This window comes from Rhineura floridana, chromosome 6 (genome assembly GCF_030035675.1).
Source record: "Rhineura floridana isolate rRhiFlo1 chromosome 6, rRhiFlo1.hap2, whole genome shotgun sequence".
Lineage (NCBI taxonomy): Eukaryota > Metazoa > Chordata > Lepidosauria > Squamata > Rhineuridae > Rhineura > Rhineura floridana.
Genome location: NC_084485.1, coordinates 101097727 through 101119866, shown reverse-complemented (window position 1 = coordinate 101119866; position 22140 = coordinate 101097727). Strand labels below are relative to the sequence as shown.

Genomic DNA, 22140 nt, shown 5'->3' with positions numbered 1-22140 from the left:
ATCCTTTAGAGTGGGAAAAAGAAGGGCCAATAGACAAAGAAACTATGGATTTAATGTGGAAATTCTGTATTGAAGAATGAAATGTAAATGAATTTGAGAAAAATAAAGTTAATGCTGAATAAATTGTATGAATAAATAAATAACACTGCACTGGAAATAGAGACTGTAATAAGAATGAATAATGAGAAACAAAATGATGTGTATATATATGTGTATTGAAATTGTAATGTATAATTGAAAATAAGAGAAATGTAGTTTTGTGATCCGTGAGTCCCAGGTGGGGGCTGTTGGCCAGTAGTGCAATCTATGTGACTCACAGACAGAGGTTTTGCAGAGAAAAGGAAACCTGAAGAAAACGGGTTAACCTGAGCAACAGTGAGTGCCAGAGTTGTCAAGGCCAGCAGGTGGTTGGCAAGGGCAACTGCTCTGATAAGAGCAGCTCTCGCAGAAGCTCTAGTGTGGGGGAAAAGTTGTATGGAGAGAGGACTGCGTTTGAAACTTATTTGTCAGTAAAAGACTCTTACAAAGAACTTTGCCTGGCCTGGATTATTTCTGGTTCTGCACAGCTCCAGAGTCGCTTCTCTGGACCGTACCGACGCACACGCGCCAACAGCATCACCCCTATCCATATGCTTAGTTTTATTTAATGGTAGTCCTACTCGGAGTAGACCACTGACATTAACAGACATGCCTAACTTAGGTTCATTATACAGCCACAAGAGTGACTGTATATTATAGCCAACCTGAATTTTTTGCATTCCTCAATGTTAAATTGAAAATATCCCCGCCATTCTGATGCTTCCCATAAGTTCATTTCAAAACAAAACCTTACAAAACTTAGTCCTGAACTCAGAAATGCTTGCTTAACCACCCTCTAAATGTTCATGGCGATACACAAAACAGTCAGAAAGAATTGACAGTTCAAAGTGTAAAAAGAGAGAAAAAAACCCAGACTCCTGTTGGACTTTTTTTCTGCTAGAGTTCTCATAATTTGTTGAAATTAATTAAAAATCAGCCATATTCACAGAGTACCTGCAATTGTATTACTGACCTTGCTCCATACTCTGACCTTCATCTTCTGCAGTTTAAAAGTTAAAAAAATGCCTGGCTGATTTTTAATTAAGAAATTTTGCATTGAACTCAATGATAATGTCGGGCATGCTCAGTAAGAACCAATTGTCAGTGTTCTAAAAGCCAGACTCACAGCTGCTGGGCTTGCCTATTCAGGGGGCCACACCAACACCAGACCTGTATTTCACTTTAGTTTAGACAGTCATGGCTTCCTCCAAAGAATCATGGGAAGTGTAGTTTGTGAAGGGTGCTGAGAGGAGACTCCTATTCCCCTAACAGAACTCCAGTGGCCAGAGTGGTTTAACAGTCAGCCACTCTGATCAAAGCATTATGAGGGGGGGAAAGGGCATCTCCTAGCAACTCTCAGCACCCTTCACAAACTACACTTCCCAGGATTCTTTGGGGGAAGTCCTGACTGTCTAAAGTGAAATAAAGGTCTGGTGTGGATGTGGCCAGGGACAGCTTTGGTTTAAATTTGGGTGGGTGACTACATGTGCATGCTGTAGAATAAAAAGATGGGGGAAACGCTGAAAAACAATGATACTGTTTACAGTGCTTTCCTTTTGGAAAGGGGCTTCCTCCCAGAGCCCGCCCACCCAATCTCCTCCCCTCCCCCTTCCCTTCCTCCCCTCCTCCTCCCCTCCCCCTTCCTCCCCTCCCCTCCTCCTCCCCTCCTCCAGGTCAGTTTCACGTATCCTAAGCATGATTGCACAGGAGTAAATCGCACTGAACTCAAAAGGCATGCAAATGATGAAGCCTGCCCTGCCCTCCTCCTCCCTCCTATCCCCTCCCTCTTGCCTCTCCCCCATTCCCCATCCCCTTCCAATCCCCTCCTCTCTCCCCTCCCCCATGGTCAGATTTACCTCTCTTAAGCATGATTACACGGGAGTAAATCCCATTGAACTCAATAAGCATGCAAATGATCAAATCTGCTCTCCCCTCCTCCTCCCTCCCATCCCCTCCCTTTTGCTGTACTTTTGCTGTGCTTCACATATTCACAGAAACAGAAGAAAAACAAAAATTATTTACATAAGGGAACTTCAGTAAAATTGCAAAGTAAATCAAACTTATTTCAAGTGACTATCTGAACTATATCATCTGTCTTAATATTGTTGCTTCCTCCCTACTAAAACAAGATCAGCACAGCACATGTCTTCTTTCTATTATTTGGGCTGATTGCAGGTGTTGCTACCACTCACCATATGCTCAGAGGCACATGTTACCAAATTCTTCCAAGCTACACAGCAAGTGGATTGGACTGTGAAAGACCAACCCAAATTGTGTTTGCATTTTGACAAATTTGTAGGGCAGTACAATATCTCAGAGAGGAGGTCAGGTCTCCTGCTCCCCGGTGCATTCGCTATAGCTGCCCAATTTCCCTGCTTTTTAAAGTTTGAATCTCCACACAGCCATGAAGCTCACTGGGTGACCTTGGGCCAGTCACTGCCTCTCAGCCTCAGAGGAAGGCAATGGTAAACCCCCTCTGAATACCGCTTACCATGAAAACCTTATTCATAGGGTCACCATAAGTTGGAATAGACTTGAAGGTAGTCCCATATAGAAATATCTGTTGGCAATAGGTACGTTCTTAAACAGCAAGGTTTTTTTTGCCTATTTGTGAATTAATTTCAATTAGTTTACTCTGAGAAGGACTTAACTGAATACAACCCAAAGTCTCAAAGAACTTGAAAAGGCGAGACAGACAGAGCTTATCCTTGCAGAAACCACGCTGGTTCTCCTTCAGCAAGCCTTATTCTTCTATATGCTTGGTAATTCTGTCTTTAATCATGCTTTCCACTAGTTTTTCCAACACTGACATTAATTTCCCTCTTGGGTGGATGCCATTTGGACCTGGTGATTTGTCAGTTTTTATTTTGTCAATAAGGCCTAGAACTGTTTGCTTCAATTCCTCAGATTCTCTTTCCAAAAAAATTAGCTAAAGCATAGTGTCAGGCCCAGGATGTGACTCAGGAACCAGACCAACGGCTGTAGTTAATTCGTGTTTTATTAGGGTAATGTCCAAACAAAGACTGCGTTTTCTCATGAAGCAATACAGGGATACAGGTCCTGCGGCATTGGGAGAAAGTTGACAGAGCAAGGGACTTCTTCCCGCCTGTTCTTTAAGAAGGGGCCAAACGGGCGCGCAATCTTTCGCTCCTCCTTAACTGCCCCTCAGGTACTGCCCGCCTTCCCCCCTTCTCTCCTGTCTTTTCAGCTGTCTGCGTGTGCACGGTGAGGGGGGAAGCATCACCCCCTCCTCTTCTGAAGTTTCCGATTCCAGGATGGGGGATAGGGGAGGAGCTGATGGTAAACTGCCTCCCCGCTTTTCGGCTGTGAGCAGCCCTCCCTCTTTCCCCTCTTGCTCTGAGCCTGAAAGAGGGGGAGGCGTGAGAATGTCCAGGGAGGGCTCAGGCTCCCCATTGCTAAGCGACCTTATCACTGGCAGTTCCTCTGTTTCGTCTTCGCTCCAAAGGGGGGAAGTTCCTCCCCCTTCCCTCTGCCATCCATCCGAATACTCTTCTCCCAACTCTCCGGGATCCAGCTCCCCGGGATTGGGACCCCAGCTCTGCCTTCCGACACCATCCCCCCTCCCAGGCTGTGCCCCCCTCCCCTTGTCTGGCTTGGGATGGTGGGGAAAACGTTGATGGAAAAGTTTTACCAATTCTGGAGCATGCACATCAGCTGCATCTTCCCATGATCTGTCAGCCACCCCATAGCCTTTCCAGTGAATCAAGTACTGCAGCTTGTGGCGTCTGATCCTGGAATCTAAGATCTCCTCAACTTCAAACTCAAGCTGCTCATTTACCAGGAGTGGAGCTCCGGGAGGTTCCTCCGGCCGTAACTCACTGGGAGGGGTGGCTTTCATTAAGAGGGATCGATGGAACACAGGATGTATTTTAAACGTGTCAGGCAGCTTCAGTCTGTACGCCACGGGATTGATTTGAGTTTCTATTTTGAAAGGACCCACCCTCTTGTCTTGTAATTTTCTACATTTGCCCGGCATCTGGAGGAAGCGGGTGGACAGCCATACCTGGTCTCCCGGTTGAAGGGGGGGGCCCTCCTTCCTGTGCAGGTCAGCAACTCACTTGTACTCCGTTTTGGCTTCGTTTAACTGCTGTTTCAGTGTCTGTTGCGCCGCTTGCAATTCCTTAAGGAAGTTCTCAGCTGCCGGTACCAGCATTCCTTCTGAGCTGCTTGGAAAGACTTTAGGATGGAATCCATAATTAGCGAAGAACGGGGTTTGTTGAGTGCTGGAGTGCAGAGAATTGTTGTAGGCGAACTCTGCAAAATGCAAATATGATACCCAGTCAGTCTGTTGATAGGACACATAACTTCGTAAATATCTTTCCAAAACGTTCCGTCTGCCCATCTGTCTGGGGGTGATGGGCGGAGGAGAGTTTTAATTCCGTCTGCAACTGTTTCCACATTGCTCTCCAAAATTTGGCTGTGAACTGAGTTCCTTGGTCTGAGACTACGCTGTTTGGCAATCCATGCAGCCGGTAGACTTCTTTTATGAATAACTTGGCCGTTTCTTTAGCCTCTAAGGCCCCTGCACAAGGAAGAAAGTGTGCCATTTTGGTAAGTAGATCCACCACTACTAAGATGGCTGTCATTCCTTGGGACTTGGGTAGATCAGTTATAAAATCCATGGAGAGGTCTTTCCAGGGTTCGTGTGGGACAGGCAACGGTTGTAACAGTCCTGCTGGTGTCCCTCTTTGTGTTTTTGTCCGCAGACAGACAGAGCAGGACTTTACATAACTCTCAATATCCCGACGCATTTTAGGCCACCAGAAGTCCTTGGCCACGTTCTGAATGGTCTTGTAAATCCCAAAGTGTCCCGCTGTGATGGAATCATGACACTGGCGTAGGATTCTGAGCCTTAATTCCCCTTCTGGCACATATCTGGCGGTTTGAACCATAACAGTCCATTTCTCCAGTGAAAGGTTACTTCTGAGTCTTGACCTTGTCCCGTCTCCTGCTGATATTTTAGCATGTCTGCATCTTCTTGTTGTGCCTTTTTGAGTTCCTCTTCCCATGAAGGCTGGCATACTCCCAACGTTAATTTCTCTGGCGGGATTACGTACTGAGGCTGGTCCTCGGATTCACTTTCTTTGTATTGTGGCTGTCTGGATAAGGCATCCGCTCTCTGGTTTTTGGCTTGGGCATGGTAAGTAATCTGGAAGTTAAACCTAGTGAAGAACTGGGACCATCTTATCTGTCTCTGGTTCAGCTTTCTGGCGGTTTGGAGGCTTTCAAGATTCTTGTGGTCGGAGCGCACTTCAATTCGATGAGAGGTCCCCTCTAGGTATTGTCTCCAGTTTTCAAAAGAGTCCTTGATGGCCAGCAGCTCCTTCTCCCAAACTGTGTAGTTCTTCTCTGCAGGCTTTAACTTCCGAGAGAAGTACGCACAGGGGTGCAGCTCCTTCCCTTCTTGGTCTAATTGTAGCAGGACCCCCCCGATGGCAAAATCTGAAGCATCTGCTTCCACTACGAAAGGGCGGTTCGGATCAGCAAAGCGCAGAATGGGCTCAGTAGCAAACCTTCTCTTCAGCTCCTCAAAGGCCTCGGTGGCGTTCTCTGTCCATTGAAACTTCTTCTTCCCCCTTAAACAGTCAGTCAGAGGAGCTGTTAATTTGGAAAACCCTGGAATGAACTTTCTGTAATAATTGGCAAACCCCAAAAACCGTTGTACATCCTTTTTGGTGACAGGTTGGCCCCAGTCCAATATGCAGCTTACTTTCCCTGGGTCCATCTCCACGCCTTCCGCTGAGATTCGATATCCAAGGAAGTCTAGAGACTTGAGGTCAAATCCACATTTCTCTAATTTAGCATACAGGTGATTTTCTCTCAGTCTCTTCAACACCGTCTTCACATGCTGGTCGTGGTCTTCCTGGTTCTTTGAGAACACCAGGATATCATCTAAGTAACAGATTACATACGTGTCCAACAAGTCTCTAAACACGTCGTTCATGAATTTTTGAAAAATTCCTGCACTTCCACAAAGCCCAAATGGCATGACCAGGTATTCATACTGTCCGTAAGCGGTCAAGAATCCTGTTTTCCATTCATCTCCCTCCTTCATTCTGATCAGATTGTACGCTCCTCTCAAATCCAACTTCGTGAAGATTTTTGCAGAGCGCAGTCGGTCCAGCAACTCTGAGATCAGGGGCAGCGGGTAGCTGTTGGGGATGGTGATCTGGTTCAATGCGCGATAGTCGTTACAGGGTCTGAGTTCCCCCCCCTTCTTTTTCACAAACAATAGTGGCGCTCCAGCAGGGGATTGTGAGGGGCATATGAATCCTCGCCTCAGGTTTTTATCCAGGAATTCCTTCAGGGCCTCCCTCTCATTCTCTGTGAGAGAGTAGATTCTCCCTGATGGGATGCTGGCTCCTGGCACTAGGTCAATCGCACAGTCGTAAGGGCGGTGGGGGGGTAAAGTCTCTGCCTCTTTTTCATCAAACATATCTTTGAATTCTTCATACTTTGGTGGCAGGGTCACTTGCTCGATCTCTTGCACTGCCCCCGCTAAGGTGTTCTTGATTCCTTCAGGTTGACAGTTCTCCTGGCAATACTGTGAGGTGAACCACACCACCGCCTCCTTCCAACTTATTTTGGGTTCATGCTTTGCTAGCCAGGGCATTCCCAGAATCACCTCAAAGTTCGAGAGATCTGACACGTATAGCGAAATGAACTCTTCGTGCCCAGGGATTTGAAGTTTCACTTCCTCCGTGGCTTGTGTCACCCCTCCTGACTTCAGGGGTCTCCCATCGATAGTCTCCACAGCTAGGGGAGCGTCCAGTTTCCACCGGGAAATTCCATGACGCTTGACTAACTTTGCATCAATAAAATTTGTGGAGGCTCCACAGTCAATTAAGGCAGTGGAATTAAACACCACTCCTCTGGAAGTTGTAATCCGAATAGGCAAGACCAACACCCCCTTTGAGGGAGGTTGGATCGTTGGGGGGCCTTTATACAACGCTGCTCCCAGTCCACCGGCCTGCACGTGGATTGGGTGTTCTAGTTTCCCGACGGCTCGGCTTTCCCCCCTTTCAGTCCACAGTCTCTGGCCACATGCCTGGCTTTGAACAATAAAAGCATAAACGTTCCCGGCGTCGTCTTTCCTTTTCTTCTTCCGACAGTCTTGGCCTAGCCCCTCCCTGTCCCTCAGTTGCATTACCTGCCATCCCTGCAGTGGGAAGGGTCTTGTTGCGGGATGCCAAGGCTGAGTATCTCGGGACCTCCTGCTTCCTTTCCAGGCGCCTTCCTTCCAGCCGGTGATCTATCTGTAGGCATAGCCGGATGAGCCCTGGTAGGTCAGCGGGGGGGGAGGTCCTGGCCAACTCATCCAGGATTTCAGCATTTAATCCACTCCAGTACATAAACATCAGGGCGGCGTCATTGTAACCAGTTTCCTGGGACAGAATTTTAAAAGCGTTAGTGTACTCGGAAACAGTCCCTTTAGCTTGCTTCAGAGCGCCTAGTTGCCGCGCTACTGTTTCAGCCCTTTGCGGGTCTTGAAACATCTCGGTCATCTCCTGTATAAATCCTCTGTACCTTCCTAAGACAGTATCCTTTCTCACGAGATACGGAGTCACCCATTTTGCAGCTTCTCCCTCCAGGAGGCTAATCACGAAAGCTACTTTAGCCCCATCATCTGGAAATTCCGTGTGCCTGACATCCAGATATAACTCACATTGAGCCACGAAGGTTGCCAACTGATCACTTTGTCCCGCGTATTTTGGGGGCAATCCAATGGGAACCTTTACTACGGCTGCTGGAGGGGCTGTTCGCATCTGGTCTATCGTGGCCTTCAAGGTTTGATTATCCGTCTTCAGCGCCTTGACTGCTGCTAGCAGGGCTTGAACATCCGTCTGCAAATCAGCTACCTTAGTCCTCAAGAGTTCCACTTCTTCCGTCTCAGAAGTGGGGTTCGTCCCCCCCGCTGCTCCCTTTGACATCTTGTCCCAGTCAAGTGAAGAGAGCGTTGAGGGTGATTTAGGTGGCTCTGTCAAGCTGTCAGGCCCAGGATGTGACTCAGGAACCAGACCAACGGCTGTAGTTAATTCGTGTTTTATTAGGGTAATGTCCAAACAAAGACTGCGTTTTCTCATGAAGCAATACAGGGATACAGGTCCTGTGGCATTGGGAGAAAGTTGACAGAGCAAGGGACTTCTTCCCGCCTGTTCTTTAAGAAGGGGCCAAACGGGCGCGCAATCTTTCGCTCCTCCTTAACTGCCCCTCAGGTACTGCCCGCCTTCCCCCCCTTCTCTCCTGTCTTTTCAGCTGTCTGCGTGTGCGCGGTGAGGGGGGAAGCATCACCCCCTCCTCTTCTGAAGTTTCCAATTCCAGGATGGGGGATAGGGGAGGGGCTGATGGTAAACTGCCTCCCCGCTTTTCGGCTGTGAGCAGCCCTCCCTCTTTCCCCTCTTGCTCTGAGCCTGAAAGAGGGGGAGGCATGAGAATGTCCAGGGAGGGCTCAGGCTCCCCGTTGCTAAGCGACCTTATCACTGGCAGTTCCTCTGTTTCGTCTTCCCTCTGCCATCCATCCGAATACTCTTCTCCCAACTCTCCGGGATCCAGCTCCCCGGGATTGGGACCCCAGCTCTGCCTTCCGACACATAGGGATCTATTCTACATCTTCTTTAGTGAAGACAGATGCAAAGAATTCACTCAGCATCCTTGCAATCTCCCTTTCCTCTTTTAGCACATCTTTTACTCCTTTGCCATCCAACAGTCCAATTGCCTTTCTAGCTGGTTTCCTCCTTCTAACATAGAGGCCGGCATCCTTTTTGAACCCGTGGGCACATTTAAAATTTTGAGAACATGGCACCCAAGCACCCAATCACAAAATGACTGCAGAGGGGAGGGGGCATTGCATAACACAAAATTAGAGACAGTTCTGGCCTGGTGACATACCTCTATTTCTCATAATTCTATTTCCCATAACTAGTTTTCCCATAACTATATTTCCATTTTTCTACCTGCCATACAACTGTTAAAAGGCACAAGAACGCTGTTTTCCCCCAATGCCAATCCTAAACCAAAGCATAGGGTGCCATCCTGTACCCACTTACCTGGAAGTAAGCCCCATCAAACACCAAGAGACTTACTTTTAAGTAGATATGTATACCATTGTACTGTAGGTTTGCTATACACTGAATTCTTAATGAAGGCCTGGCATAGCAGGAAACATGCCAAAGCCTCTTTGTAAAGTTTTCACATTTGCCTTTTGATGCAATTTTTTTAACATTCGCCCACACTTGCTGTGTAGTAGAATTTGCAGAAAATAACTTGTAGGAATTACCTGATCTCAGACAAACCCACCACAGGGCAGATGCATCCTGGGTGTTAGAGGAAAATGAAGGACAAACTACACCCATTGCAAGGACTAGAAAATAAGACACAAGCAGAAAAATTGCATTGAAGGGTAGGGAAAAACAGCCCAGGGATTCCTATTACCTGGTGTCCAAACAACTCAACTGATTTTGCTCATTTGTTTAGTACAATGACAGGTGGAAGCAGCCAGGCTGGCTCATTTCACAAAAATAGCTTAGAAGGGTAGCTGCACATTTTGCTTCATAACTTTTTTTCTGAGACTTACTTAAAAAAAAAAAGCACAGAGTCGGGATCCCTGCCCAGGGGCGCTAATGAAGGTCTTTGTGAGCACCATGGCATATGTGGGTGCCAGGTTGGTGACCAACATTCTAGTGTATTTAATATTTTCATTGTTGCTCTAAATGTTTTCGTAATGTGTTCCTTGAATTCTTTCTTTTCTTTTGCATCCTATATTAGACATTTACGTTTCTTTTTCTTCTCTTCGTTTGGACAAATTTTCTGAAGGAAGCCTTCTTGCCCCTAACAAGCACAGTCAAGGAAACTTTTAACTACGCTGGCATCCTCTTGCCTTGGTGATACCTTTCCTGATCTGCAGTATACATTCTAGCTGGGCTTCTATTATTGTGGTCTTGCATAACCCCCAAGCATTCTGGAGAGATGTGACCCTCTTGACTTTCTCTTTCAACGTTCTTTTTACCAATGCCTTCATTTCTGACAAGTTTCAAAGGTTTGAAGTCAAATGTGACTGCGTTCAACTTTCTTGGCAATTGTTTGCTTATATATTTGCTGAATTTGATAGCACGATGGTCCCTGTTTCCAATTGGTTCATTGACACATTTTGCATAAGGTCCGGTATGTGGGCGCCACTTAATATTATGTCCAAGGTTGTCTTCTCTCTGGTTGGTTCCATGACCAAATGTTCCAGGGCACAGGTCGATTAGAGTATCTAGAAATATTATGTTTTGGTCATGACTGGAACACACATTTACCCAGTCTATATAAGGGTAACTGAAGTCACCCATTACTACATTTCCTTTTTTGGATGCCTCTTTCATGTCATGCTCCATCTCAACATCACCCTGGATATCTCCAGTTCTAAATTACCCTTGGGTCCAAGTATTGCCACCAACAGGAATTCTGTACAAAGTCTGTTCCTTTTGAGATTTCTAGCTTGCAGGACTCTACATCCTCTTTGACATACAGAGTGACACCACCTCCAAAATGCCCTTCCCTGTCCTTCCTATAGACTTAGAGATACTGTGTCCACAACATTTCCATTATGATCACTGTATCTATGCTCTCCTTTAAAACCAAACACACCAGGTCACCCATCTTGGTTTGAAAGCTCCTAGCATTAGCATATAAACACTTTACAAGATCTCTTTATCCAAATGTCTCTGGCACATGCATTTTACCCTATGGCACTTCACCCTCTCTGAATTGCTATTACCCTTTCCCATTTGGACAATCGAACATTTTCACCCACATCTTTTAGGGATGGTTTATCTTGAACCAATGCTCCTCAGCTCCTACTGGCTTTCCCCAAACAATCAGTTCAAAAGATGCTCTGCCATCTTTTTTTTATTTTAAGCACCAACAGTTTGGTATCATCCTGAAGAGATATACTCTTTAAAATGGAGGGGGGGAAATTGATTAAAAGTGCACATATGCTGGTTTGTTACAGTTCAGGTGAGCAAGCAGTTTACAATTCTCATACCCGCTGGGTTAGAATCAGTTTCTTTATTCAGCCTTAAGCCCCTCTATTCGATTTAGGACAAAGAACAGAGCTCTGAATGAATAACTTCATATATATATTACAAATTAAGACTGCAATAAAAATTGTCGTGTTAAATATCGCTTACAATTAAGTTAATCTTCACCTTCAAAAGCCAGCACAAATAAAATGTTTTCACATTGCTTCCAAAAGATGGCTGGCTCACGTTTTGGCTACTCTTCACAAAATAAAGTTCATTCCTGTGGATGACCCATTTCAAATAACATATTGCTCTGTAATTTCATTTTCTGTACTCAGCACATACTTGGCATAATAAAATGGACACTCTTGTTATGTGAGTGCTTATGATATAAAGATTATATTATAATCTTTAAAATGTAGTGAAGTTTAGCCATATAGGGCTTTGTAGGTGAAGTCTAGCACCCATTGTCTTTACTGTTTGCATTACTCAGAAGGTTGAGAATGAGGTGGACTTCCTCATTTTCCCTGGATACCAGTCCTTCATCAGGGTTAGTCTGCCATCTGGTGTCCAAGGACAGGAGATACATTGAAGCTTTGAAGCCTTGAGGAAGTAGCTAAGTATTGCTGGCTTGTAGAGCCAACTTCATTTTCTGTCCTGGTCCAAGGTGGATTTCTCAGTCCTGGCCCCATTCTCTTCGACAATGTGAGTTCCAATCTTTCTTTTCCCTTTGCTCTTATTTTTTTCTCCTTCCTTTTCACTGGGGTTAGGGTTCAATGATGGGACCAGTCCGCAGGAATGCTCTAGCTGCATGGGGCTCACCTCTGTGCTCCCAAAGGATGAAGGCACAGGCCAACAAGCTCTATTCAAATAAAGCTAATGGGGAATTTTTAGATACAAACAGTAAGCAAAATATATTCTTTTAGAAAATGATAAGATGTATAATATCTTAATAGTGAAGCAGGCCAGCTAAAAATCCTCTCCTTGGTGCTGTCTTCCCTGCCTGTTAGGCATATGTAGCCATGGTAACTAGGTATGCATGGTACAGCTTGGCTCAAGAAGATAAGGGGAGCAGAACACTGGTACAGTGCATCTCTGTTCTCTCCCAGGCCTGAGAAGGATTAGCACTGGAATGTATTAGCTCATAACAGAAATATGCTGGTATGAGAACTGCTGAATATCACCTGATTGGCTAGAAAATAATGTAGACAGTGTAATCTATGTAATGCTTATGTGTAGCTTCCTGATTGGGATATCCTAAAGTCTTTGTCCTGGAATGTAGAAAAAACCCAGGCAAGCAGTGCCATGTTGCAGTGCTCCACCACACTCAAGGGAGACTGACCATGAGCACGTAACCAATAAAGGCCTACCTTTGCTGCAAGCCTGTGTCTTCAATTTCCTCAAGAACCCCTGGTCCAACGGATCCCAAAATTCCCCGTCAAAGCAAACTTCATGGAGCTCCTACAAGTCCCAACCATGAATGGCCCAGTCAAGACTAAGGACTGGGCTGTTCATGGTTGAGACTTGCAGGAGCTCCATGAAGTCTGCTTTAATTGAATAGAGCTTGTTGGCTTGTGCCCTCATCCTACAGGAGTGCAGAGATGAGCCCCATTTGCCTAGAGCATTCTTGAGAACTGGACCTGGCATTGGAGAAGATCTCTCCTGTCCAAGGAACGCAAAACACAGCTCAAGGACCCCACAGAACGCCAACTGGACTATGCCCTGTGAAGGCCCCACAAATCAAATATCAATTCCTTTAGAGCCTCCTCCACCGCTTCAATCTTTGCCAGAGCCTCACTAGTCTGGCTGGATGATCTGTTGGATAACCCTGACCAGGACCCAAAGCAGGTCATAAACTCTGTACTAAAGCTCCACAAGACAGATGCAGATGCCACACTAGATGGTTCTCAATTCACAGCTAGATCCATGGCTGCTGACATTGTAGCACATCACACACTCTGGCTAAAGCACTGGGATGCAGATAACACAGCAAAAGCAAACCTTGGCTCTAAACTTTTCACTGGAGGTAAGTTGTTTGAAGATGAGACCCTTAAGAAGGTTCTTGTACACCCCAAGGAAAAAAGAAAACCTTACCTTGCTGCTACAAGGCAGGAGAACAAGTGAGAGAAGGTACGCTCTGTACAATTTCTATCACTCCTTTTGCCTCGGGAGACAAGCAGCAAGAGGCGAGGATTACAGAACTTTCTCTTGCTATGCCTGGGACAAGCTTCAGTACCACGCTAGACCATAACATCACCACGGTGGCAGACCAGTTAATCCGACTCCCACACCCAAGAGGGGCAGCCATCATAAGCAACACTGACATCATGGAATTCGGGGGCCAGCTCCTTCAGTTCACCCCTGCCTGGAAGGCCATGAAGATGGATGCCTGGGTGCTCAACTCAATTACCAGGGGCTACTCCATAGAATTCTGCAACCCTCTGGTTCACAGATTCCTATCATCTCCTAAAGCATCCAGGAAAAAGAAGCATCATGGCAGCAGCCATTCCGCACTTGAAGGACAGCTATGCCATAGAAGAGGTCAATCCTGTAGAGCAATGCTCAGGTGTCTACCCAATCTTGTTTATAGTTCCAAAATGAGACTCTTCCTGGAGAATGATCCTAGACCTCACACATCTGAACAAGTTCGCAAGTTCAAGATGGAATCCCTGAGCTCCATCAAGGAGGTGTTACAGGAGGGTGACTTCCTAATCTCCATCTCTCTGAAGAAAGCCTACCTTCATATCCTGATCCTTCCTTCACACAGGAGATTCCTCAGGTTTTCGTTTGGACACCAGTACAGAGCGCTCCCTTTCGGCCTCTCATCAGCACCGAGTCTTCATGAAAAACATGACAGCCTTGGTGGTGCACCTTCGTCTACAAGGGATACACATCTACCCATATCTCGATGATCTCTTAGTGCGCACAGTCTACAACGCACACAGGAGCATGACAAAGAAACCCTGGCACTCCTTGAACAGCTCGGCTTCCTGGTCAACTACGAAAAGAGCCACCTTGCACTCTCCCATACGCTATAGCACTTGGGGGCCCTACTGAACAGAAAGCAGGGCCTGATATGTCTTTCTCCAGAAAGGGTACAGACCATCATAGAGATAGCAACTGCACTTCACCAAAGCAGATTAGCAGACATCATGAGTCTTGCCAGGGCCCTGGTCCTGACCCATCCGACTGAGATGGCTTTGCATGTGATGGACTGGCATCCAGGGAAAATGAACTGTTGGTTCTCATATGAAAGGTGATTATACTGGATGCCAGTCCATCATGGCCCACCCAGTTCTGTTATTTGGGGCACAGCTGCTAATTCTGTTTAAGTCATTTTTCTATGTGCACAGTTCCCTTTTTTGTTTTTTAAACAATGTTAAAATAAAATAAATTATAAAAATATCATAACTAAAATTGTGAGTACATCTGTATGAAAACTGCATGTATACGTGTGCGTGTGTGTATATATCAGCAAATACATTCAAGCAATCTAGCACTGAGTTGAACTTAACTTTTCCATTCACAAAGCTTTTGATTCCATAGCGAGGAAGTAGCTCTCACATAGGGCACATGACTTTGCTTGCGACACTGTACTTCAGGGTTGGACCGCCTTTGTCTTGGTTGTTTTTTCTTCCTTCTCTCCCGCATGCCTGCATGTAGGTTCTCCAGTGACATCTCTCAGAGGAATGTGTCCGAAAATGAATTGGGTTCTGCAAGCCAGCGATGCCTAGCTACTTCCTCAAGGCTTCAAAGCTTCAGTGCATTTCCTGTCCTTAGACATCAGATGGCAGACTAACCCATATGATGGACTGGCATCCAGTAAAATCACCTTTCAGGTAAGAACCAATGGTTAATTCTGCACCAGATACAGTCTCTGCAGAGTCTTCAAGACCAGTGGTAAACAGAACATGCAGCAATAGTATAGGTTTAAGATTATGAATGCATGATTGACCATTGCTAGGCCCAAATCCCATATAAAAGGGCCATAGACAGCTCATTACAAGATTTAGCTTTGCAACCACAGAGAGCTGCAGTTTTGAAATCAGACCTGAAAGACAGTGAAGCATCATTTTCATATTGTGCTCTGCTATCTCATTATGCACAGAAATGTCTAGGACCATTAGAACTTACTTTTTGGATCAGGCTACTTCTGTTAACTCCCCTGCTTATGTATGTAGCTGTTCAGAAAGGCAGTAACAATCAAGCAGAAGTTATTTGTGATACAGATTATTGAAAAGATAACTAGAATCACAAGTGGATCCAATATAAGGAACAGACTCTTAGTTTTAAAAATGATGAGATAAATCAAGCCATCCGTGTAGCAACGAGTAGCACAAGATTGAACCTTTTCTACAAGAACCAGGAGAATGCCATTTCCTACCTATAATAGCTTAAGGCAAGAGAGAATAAACACAGCTGTATATCCATTCTTCTTGGTCATTCTGAGGCATCACATGCTGACAGACCTGCATACAAAAAGCAAAAAAAAAAAAAAGGAAATAAGAATTTCAAGAGCAAAATGATTCATATTCCACAAGAATTGTGGAAGGTATAAATAGCTATCTGGCATAGCTGTAAAATCCCCCCCGCAAAAAAATTAATATTTATCCCACACTTTCCCTGTAATCCAGGCTAGTTGTAGAATTACCTTTGTGGTTTGGCTTTTATAAAAATACAACAGATTTACTTCCAGAATTATACACAGATTTACCATATTTTTGAGGAAGCATTAGGGACTGCAGGAGGGGGAAATGAGCAAAATTCACTCCCACCTTCTTCTGTTAGTGATGCTTCCACTCAAGCAAAACCACAAGGAGGACCAACTGGATTCCATCCACTAAGGATCACTGACCAAGCAGCCTTTCCCCCATTAGTACACACTGTGAAGGCTCCTATCTACCTCTTCTTATATGCTATATTAAGCTTATTCTGCAACACCCCATTATCCACTGATTTTAAAAGCCCAGATTTTTGGTTAATGAAATACTTGAAAAACAACATTAGGCCTGGTTTCAGAACTGAATTGGCCTTGGTTGCCCTGATGGATGACCTGTGTCGGGAGAGGGGTTATCCTCCTGCATCTACTGTATGGGATGGATATCGGAGACAGTGTACTACAGCAGTTCTATTCGTATTGGTTGAGTCCAGAGAGTAGTACGGAGTAGTGCTCTTTGATTCCCTGGCACCTTTGCTATGGGGTTCCACAAGGCACTATTTTGTCTCCAGTGCTATTTAACATCTATATGTAGCCACTGGGAATGGTCATTAGGGGTTTTCGAGCATGGTGCCATCAGTATGCTGATGCCACGCAGTTCTACCTCTTCATAACACCAAAATCAGGAGAGACTGTGCAAACTCTGAACCAGTGTCTTAATGCAGTGAATTGGATGAGGGCCAATAAACCAAGTTTGAATCCTGGGAAGACAGAGGCTCTGCGGGTGGGTGGTTACCGTTTCTGGAAGAAAGGGCGGGATATAAATCTAATTAACAAACAAACAAAGAAAGACAGGGCAGTTGCCTGTTCTGGATGGGGTCACACTTGTTGGCATGAGGCCTAGTAGTTTTCCATCAAGTCTGAAAGTTTTGAAAGTTAAGAGGAGTTATGTCTTAGCCCAGTCTGGGAACGGGCTGTCAAGGCCGTTGCTATGGTAACCATCTGATAGACTGGGAAAGTTCTAACAGAGTCTGTGAGTTGTGTCCTTCTGTATCATGCCTCTGAACTGAGAGGTTGTGTTCTGGTGTTTACTTTTGGAGAGAGATGTGCTGTAGAGCTAGAGGGGGGGAAAACTGCTGAAAAGCCTTAATGTCTTAATAAAGACTCTTAACATGCTCTAATGCTCTGAAGAAGTTTCTTGCTCAACTTAACTCCAACGTAATGTATGCTGTTTCACGCAACAACGCACACACGCCAACAGGGTTATGGGCCCAGATCCACAGCGCATTACATGGGAGTAAGTTGCTGGTCTGAACGGCAAACGGAGTTCCAGAGAGGGCAGCTTGATTGATTGAACCAGACGGAGGTGAGCAACATGGCTGTAAACCTGTCTGGGGGAGGCTTGCCGATGGAACGGCTTAATGAAAAGAATTATGGCAGCTGGAAGCCGAGGATGCAGGCTTTGCTGATAAAAGAGGATTTATGGGAAGTGATTAAAGAAAAAACCCCGGCGGTACCGATCCTGGAAGCGTCCAGACCAGAGGGCGCAGGCGTTTATAATCTTGGCTCTATCGGATTCTCAACTGATGTGTGTGAGAGATGAGCCGTCGGCTAAACAGATGTGGGACGCGTTGCAGGATTTGTCCCAGGAATGGCAGCGGAGGCAGGAGGCGCAGAGAGCCGAGCTGATGGAAGCTGTCAGAAGCAAGGAGGAGAAAAGTGCCGAACCGGAGCAGGCTGTCGAAAGCAGACAGGAAAACAAGCGGGAGCAGCAGCGGCTGAAGTGTTGTTTTGCCTGTGGGGCTCGTGGGCATCTCCGTAAAGATTGTGCAATCAAGCGAAACTCCAGGGACGGAGGCTTGAAGCAAGGCAGTGTGAACTTTGTTTGTAAACAGAAGTCTCAAGATTTACGACCTATTAACTGGCTGCTTGACAGCAGACCAAGCCATATATTAATTAAAGACAGAAGTTTGTTTTACACTTCAGAAGAAGTGCAAGATTTTGTGCAACTTGCTGATGGATCGAGTAAACGGGTGGAAGCCCGTGGACTGGTGAAGTTTGACAAGCTTGGAATAATGTCAGATTGTTTGTTTGTTCCGGAATTGGCTCATAATATTTTATCAGTGAGCAAACTGGTGAGTTGTAATTATTCAATTTTGTTCCACAAAGACCAATGTTATATAATGAGGGGAGATCAAGTGTGTTTGCAGGGAAGCCTTAATGATTCACAGTATGTAATAAAGAGCAGTCAAGCAAGGTGTGCTGTGTTAAATGCTGAGGCACAGGTACATCAGGGCTGTGTCCATGAATGGCATCAAAGGCTGGGGCATGCAAACCTTGACACGATAAAGAAAACCCCTTTGCACAGTGAAAACATGCGTTTAAAGGATTGTGGACAGTTAATGGATTGTGATGCATGTAATAAAGCTAAAATGACTATTGCACCAATAAACTGGGAGGCTGAGAGAACCACAACAGCTCCCTACCAGCTAGTTCATGTTGATTTAGCAGGGCCAATAAATGCTTCACGAGGAGGTGCGAAATTCTTCATGGTACTGGTAGATGATTTTTCAAGATTTTGTCATGTTTTTCTGTTAAAGCATAAAAGTGAAGCTGAGCAGAAGCTGAAACTGTTCATTAAGAGAATCGAAACTCAACATGGCACCACAGTGGGGGCTATACTCTCGGACCAGGAAGAAGAATTCATGGGTAAAGCATTGCATGAAGTGCTGGCAAGTAAGAAAATAGCACTTAAACCTTCCACTGGGGTTGCAGAGAACAAAAACAGGGTGCTTGGGGAAGCAATGAGAGCCATGCTGATGGATTGCAGTTTAGGGAATTCTTTCTGGGCAGAAGCAATTCTTTATGCGAATTACATTCACAACAGGGTGTTACACAGTGCTATTGGAATGTCTCCTTATGAGAAACTTACTGGCAGAAAGCCTAAAATAGAACACATTCAAAAATTCGGGGCAAGGTGCTGGATCCACATTCCACAGGGAAAAAGGAGGGGCAAGCTTGCGCCCAGAGCACAGCAAGGTTTTGTTTTGGGATTTCAGAATGCATATTTCAGAGTTTGGTGTCCAGAAACACAGCAGTTACTTCTGAGCAGAAGCATTAAAGTCTCAGAAAAGCCTTGGGATCAAAGGCAGACAGTCATTCTTACAGGAACAGATGACACACAAACACGAACACAATCACAGACATTTAAGCCAAATCTTGACATTAAAATGGAAGGTACACAAATTCCTCTCAGAGATGCTTTGAATGAGCTCATTTGTGGGAAACGCAGTAGAAATAAGAAACGCAAGGCTGAGGAAATGGAATTGGCTGATCAGGCTGTACCAAGTACAAGCAGCTCAGATGGGGGGGCAGAGAGAGCCGAAGCCCTGGTTCCTTTAAGACGCTCTACAAGAGCAAATTTAGGCAAACCGCCTGAAAGATTTACCGTGGGATTAATAACAAGTCCTGGAATGAATAAAGTTGTAGATATGGATCCTGAGACACTTTATTTGACATGTGTTCAACCAAAGTTTGAGTGAATAAAGTTTTGAACTGTACTGAGATGTAATTTTGAACTGTACTGAGATGTAATTTTGAACTGTACTGAACTGAACTGAAAATGTATGATGCAATGTACTGAAATGTATTGCAAGAGGTATTGTAGAAATGTATTACTGTATGACTATGGATTGTGGAGATGTATTGTTGAGATTTCTTTGTAATTGACAGACATGATGGGAAAAAGGGGGGCTTGTTGGCATGAGGCCTAGTAGTTTTCCATCAAGTCTGAAAGTTTTGAAAGTTAAGAGGAGTTATGTCTTAGCCCAGTCTGGGAACGGGCTGTCAAGGCCGTTGCTATGGTAACCATCTGATAGACTGGGAAAGTTCTAACAGAGTCTGTGAGTTGTGTCCTTCTGTATCATGCCTCTGAACTGAGAGGTTGTGTTCTGGTGTTTACTTTTGGAGAGAGATGTGCTGTAGAGCTAGAGGGGGGGAAACTGCTGAAAAGCCTTAATGTCTTAATAAAGACTCTTAACATGCTCTAATGCTCTGAAGAAGTTTCTTGCTCAACTTAACTCCAACGTAATGTATGCTGTTTCACGCAACAACGCACACACGCCAACAACACTCCCTCTAAAGAAGCAGGTACATAGCTTGAGGGGTGGTATTCCTGGATGCATCTTTGTCATTAGAGGTCTAAGTGACCTTGGTGGCTAGGAGTGCTTTTTACCAGCTTTGTCTGGTATGCCAGCTATGGCCTTATCTGGATTGGGTAACTTGGCCACCATAGTCCATGCGCTGGAAACCTAAAAACTGGATTATTGCAATGCACTCTATGTGGGGCTGCCCTTGGACCTGATCTGGAAGCTCCAGGAAGTCCAGAATGCTGTGGCTAGACTGCTGATGGGGGCAGACAGCCAATAGCATTTAACACCCCTGCTAAAACATCTGCACTGGCTGCCCACATGCTACTGAGCCAGCTCCAAAGCTGTTGTGTTGATAACAAAGCCCTGAACAACTTGGGTCCAGAATACCTTAAGGGCCACCTGAGCCCTTATCCAACTGATCACTGTGATCATCTGGAGGAGCACTCTTAGTTGTCCTCTGTGTTACAGAGGCCCAGTGGACCTCATCCAGAAGTCAGGCATGTAGTGTTGCCTGCCCCATGCTGTGGAGCACTCTTTGAGCAGAGATTCAACAGGCACCTTCCCTTTTGACTTTCATACATCTCTTGAAGATTTTTTGGGGCCAACAGGTCTGTACATATGTTTAAAATGTTTTTGAGTTGCCAATCATTTTAATGATTTTTAAACTGTTTTAAATGTTTTTATCTTGCTCTACACCACCCTGATGAAAGAGGGTGGTATACAAATACTTTAAATAAATAAATAAATAAATAAACTACTCTACAATATATGACCAACAACATATCTCCGTAGCTGCAATGTGTGAAATAGCAGGCTGTGCACTGCATGGTGCCTTACTGCTTGTATGCATGTGTTTAGGTGGATGAACACTAAAAAAAATAACCTAAAATCGTAAGAGTCTGCTAGATTAGACCAATGGCCCATCTAGTCCAGCATCCTGTTCTCACAGTGGCCAACCAGATGCTTGTGGGAAACAAGCATGACCTGAGCACAAGAGCACTCTCCCTTCCTTCAGTTCCAAGCAACTAGTATTCAGAACTATATGGCCTCCAACTATGGAGGCACAGCATAGCCACCATAGCTAGTAGCCACTAATAGTCTTGTCCTTCACAATTTGTCTAAGTCGCTTTATACAATATGCATTCATTCCCACAAAGATATTTAACTACCAGTGAGTCTGTGGAAGGAGTTAAACTCTGAAAAAAAGACTAGCAGCTTGCACTAAGAAAATTTCAAAAAAGGAACTCTCAAGGCAAAAAAAGGGAGAATGGTTTATCAAGTATAGATACAAAAAAACAGTACTGTGCCAGATAAATAGGGACAGTTGGAACATATGTAATAGGGAAACATGACCAAAAAAGACACATGCATAGATGCTAGAGGCGGGTTCTTCACCAGCTATTTTGGTACCAAAACCTCCATGTTTAAGGAGCAGTTTGGGGATTGACTTTGGAGAGCTGTTCAGTTCAGAAAACACAAAATAGATACAGTTAGTTCCATGTGTATAAATGTGAATATTAGCGTTCATGAAATGACATTTCTGTTGTACTTGAAATCATTGTGCAAAATTGTAGAATAGGAAAACAAATCTATCAATAACATGAAATATATGATGAATCCAAATACCTAGCCATGCAACAGTGTATATTCTCAATAGCCTATTATGTTATCTATGGTTTCTTACAAATGTTCTTCTTTTCACATGTTCAAGTCTGCAAGAAAATGCTTTGCAAGAACAGGACAAAAATGGTTATCTCTGACATTTTGTTTAAAGCATATTAATGCTCAGCTTTAAACAACATCAGTTTTGTCTCTGGTTTCTTTATGGTAGTTTTATTATGTTTTTCAAGCCATGTGCAAGCTGCCATCTGGACAGTGGCAGTTCAAAAGGTGGAATATAAATATTTTAAATAAATAAATACAATTACCATCATGGAGTTGGGTGCCACTTCAATAGCAAAAGTGTTGAGCCCTCTATTATTTACACAGTTTTTACTTTGCTCATTGTCGAGGTGAATTACAGCTTTGCTTTCAGACTGTTAGGAGAAAAGCAACTTTAGCATCAAGACATTTAGAGCAGGAACGAACAATGGGATTTATATACAATAAATATTCATAAGAAGTGCAACCAATTAAGAAATTGTCTAAATACTGTCCCTTGAAAAGATCATAAACCAAGCATTAGCTACAGGAGAACAGTAGTAGTATTCAACTTTTTGAGACCCAGGAC

At 44.6% G+C, this 22140-nt stretch overlaps 1 protein-coding gene across 3 annotated transcripts in view; it reads right to left on the bottom strand.

Moving 5' to 3' along the window:
• Window positions 1–14877: 14877 nt before the first annotated feature.
• EFCAB7 (EF-hand calcium binding domain 7) overlaps window positions 14878–22140 on the bottom strand; it is a 62121-nt gene continuing 54858 nt past the window's right edge. For all 3 annotated transcript variants that reach the window (XM_061633294.1, XM_061633295.1, XM_061633296.1), the window contains exons 13-14: window positions 21839–21946; window positions 14878–15571 (exon numbers count right to left, since the gene is read on the bottom strand). In XM_061633294.1, coding sequence (XP_061489278.1) covers window positions 15497–15571; window positions 21839–21946 — 183 coding nt within the window. In that variant the 3' untranslated portion in view covers window positions 14878–15496. The remainder of the gene's footprint in view (window positions 15572–21838; window positions 21947–22140) is intronic.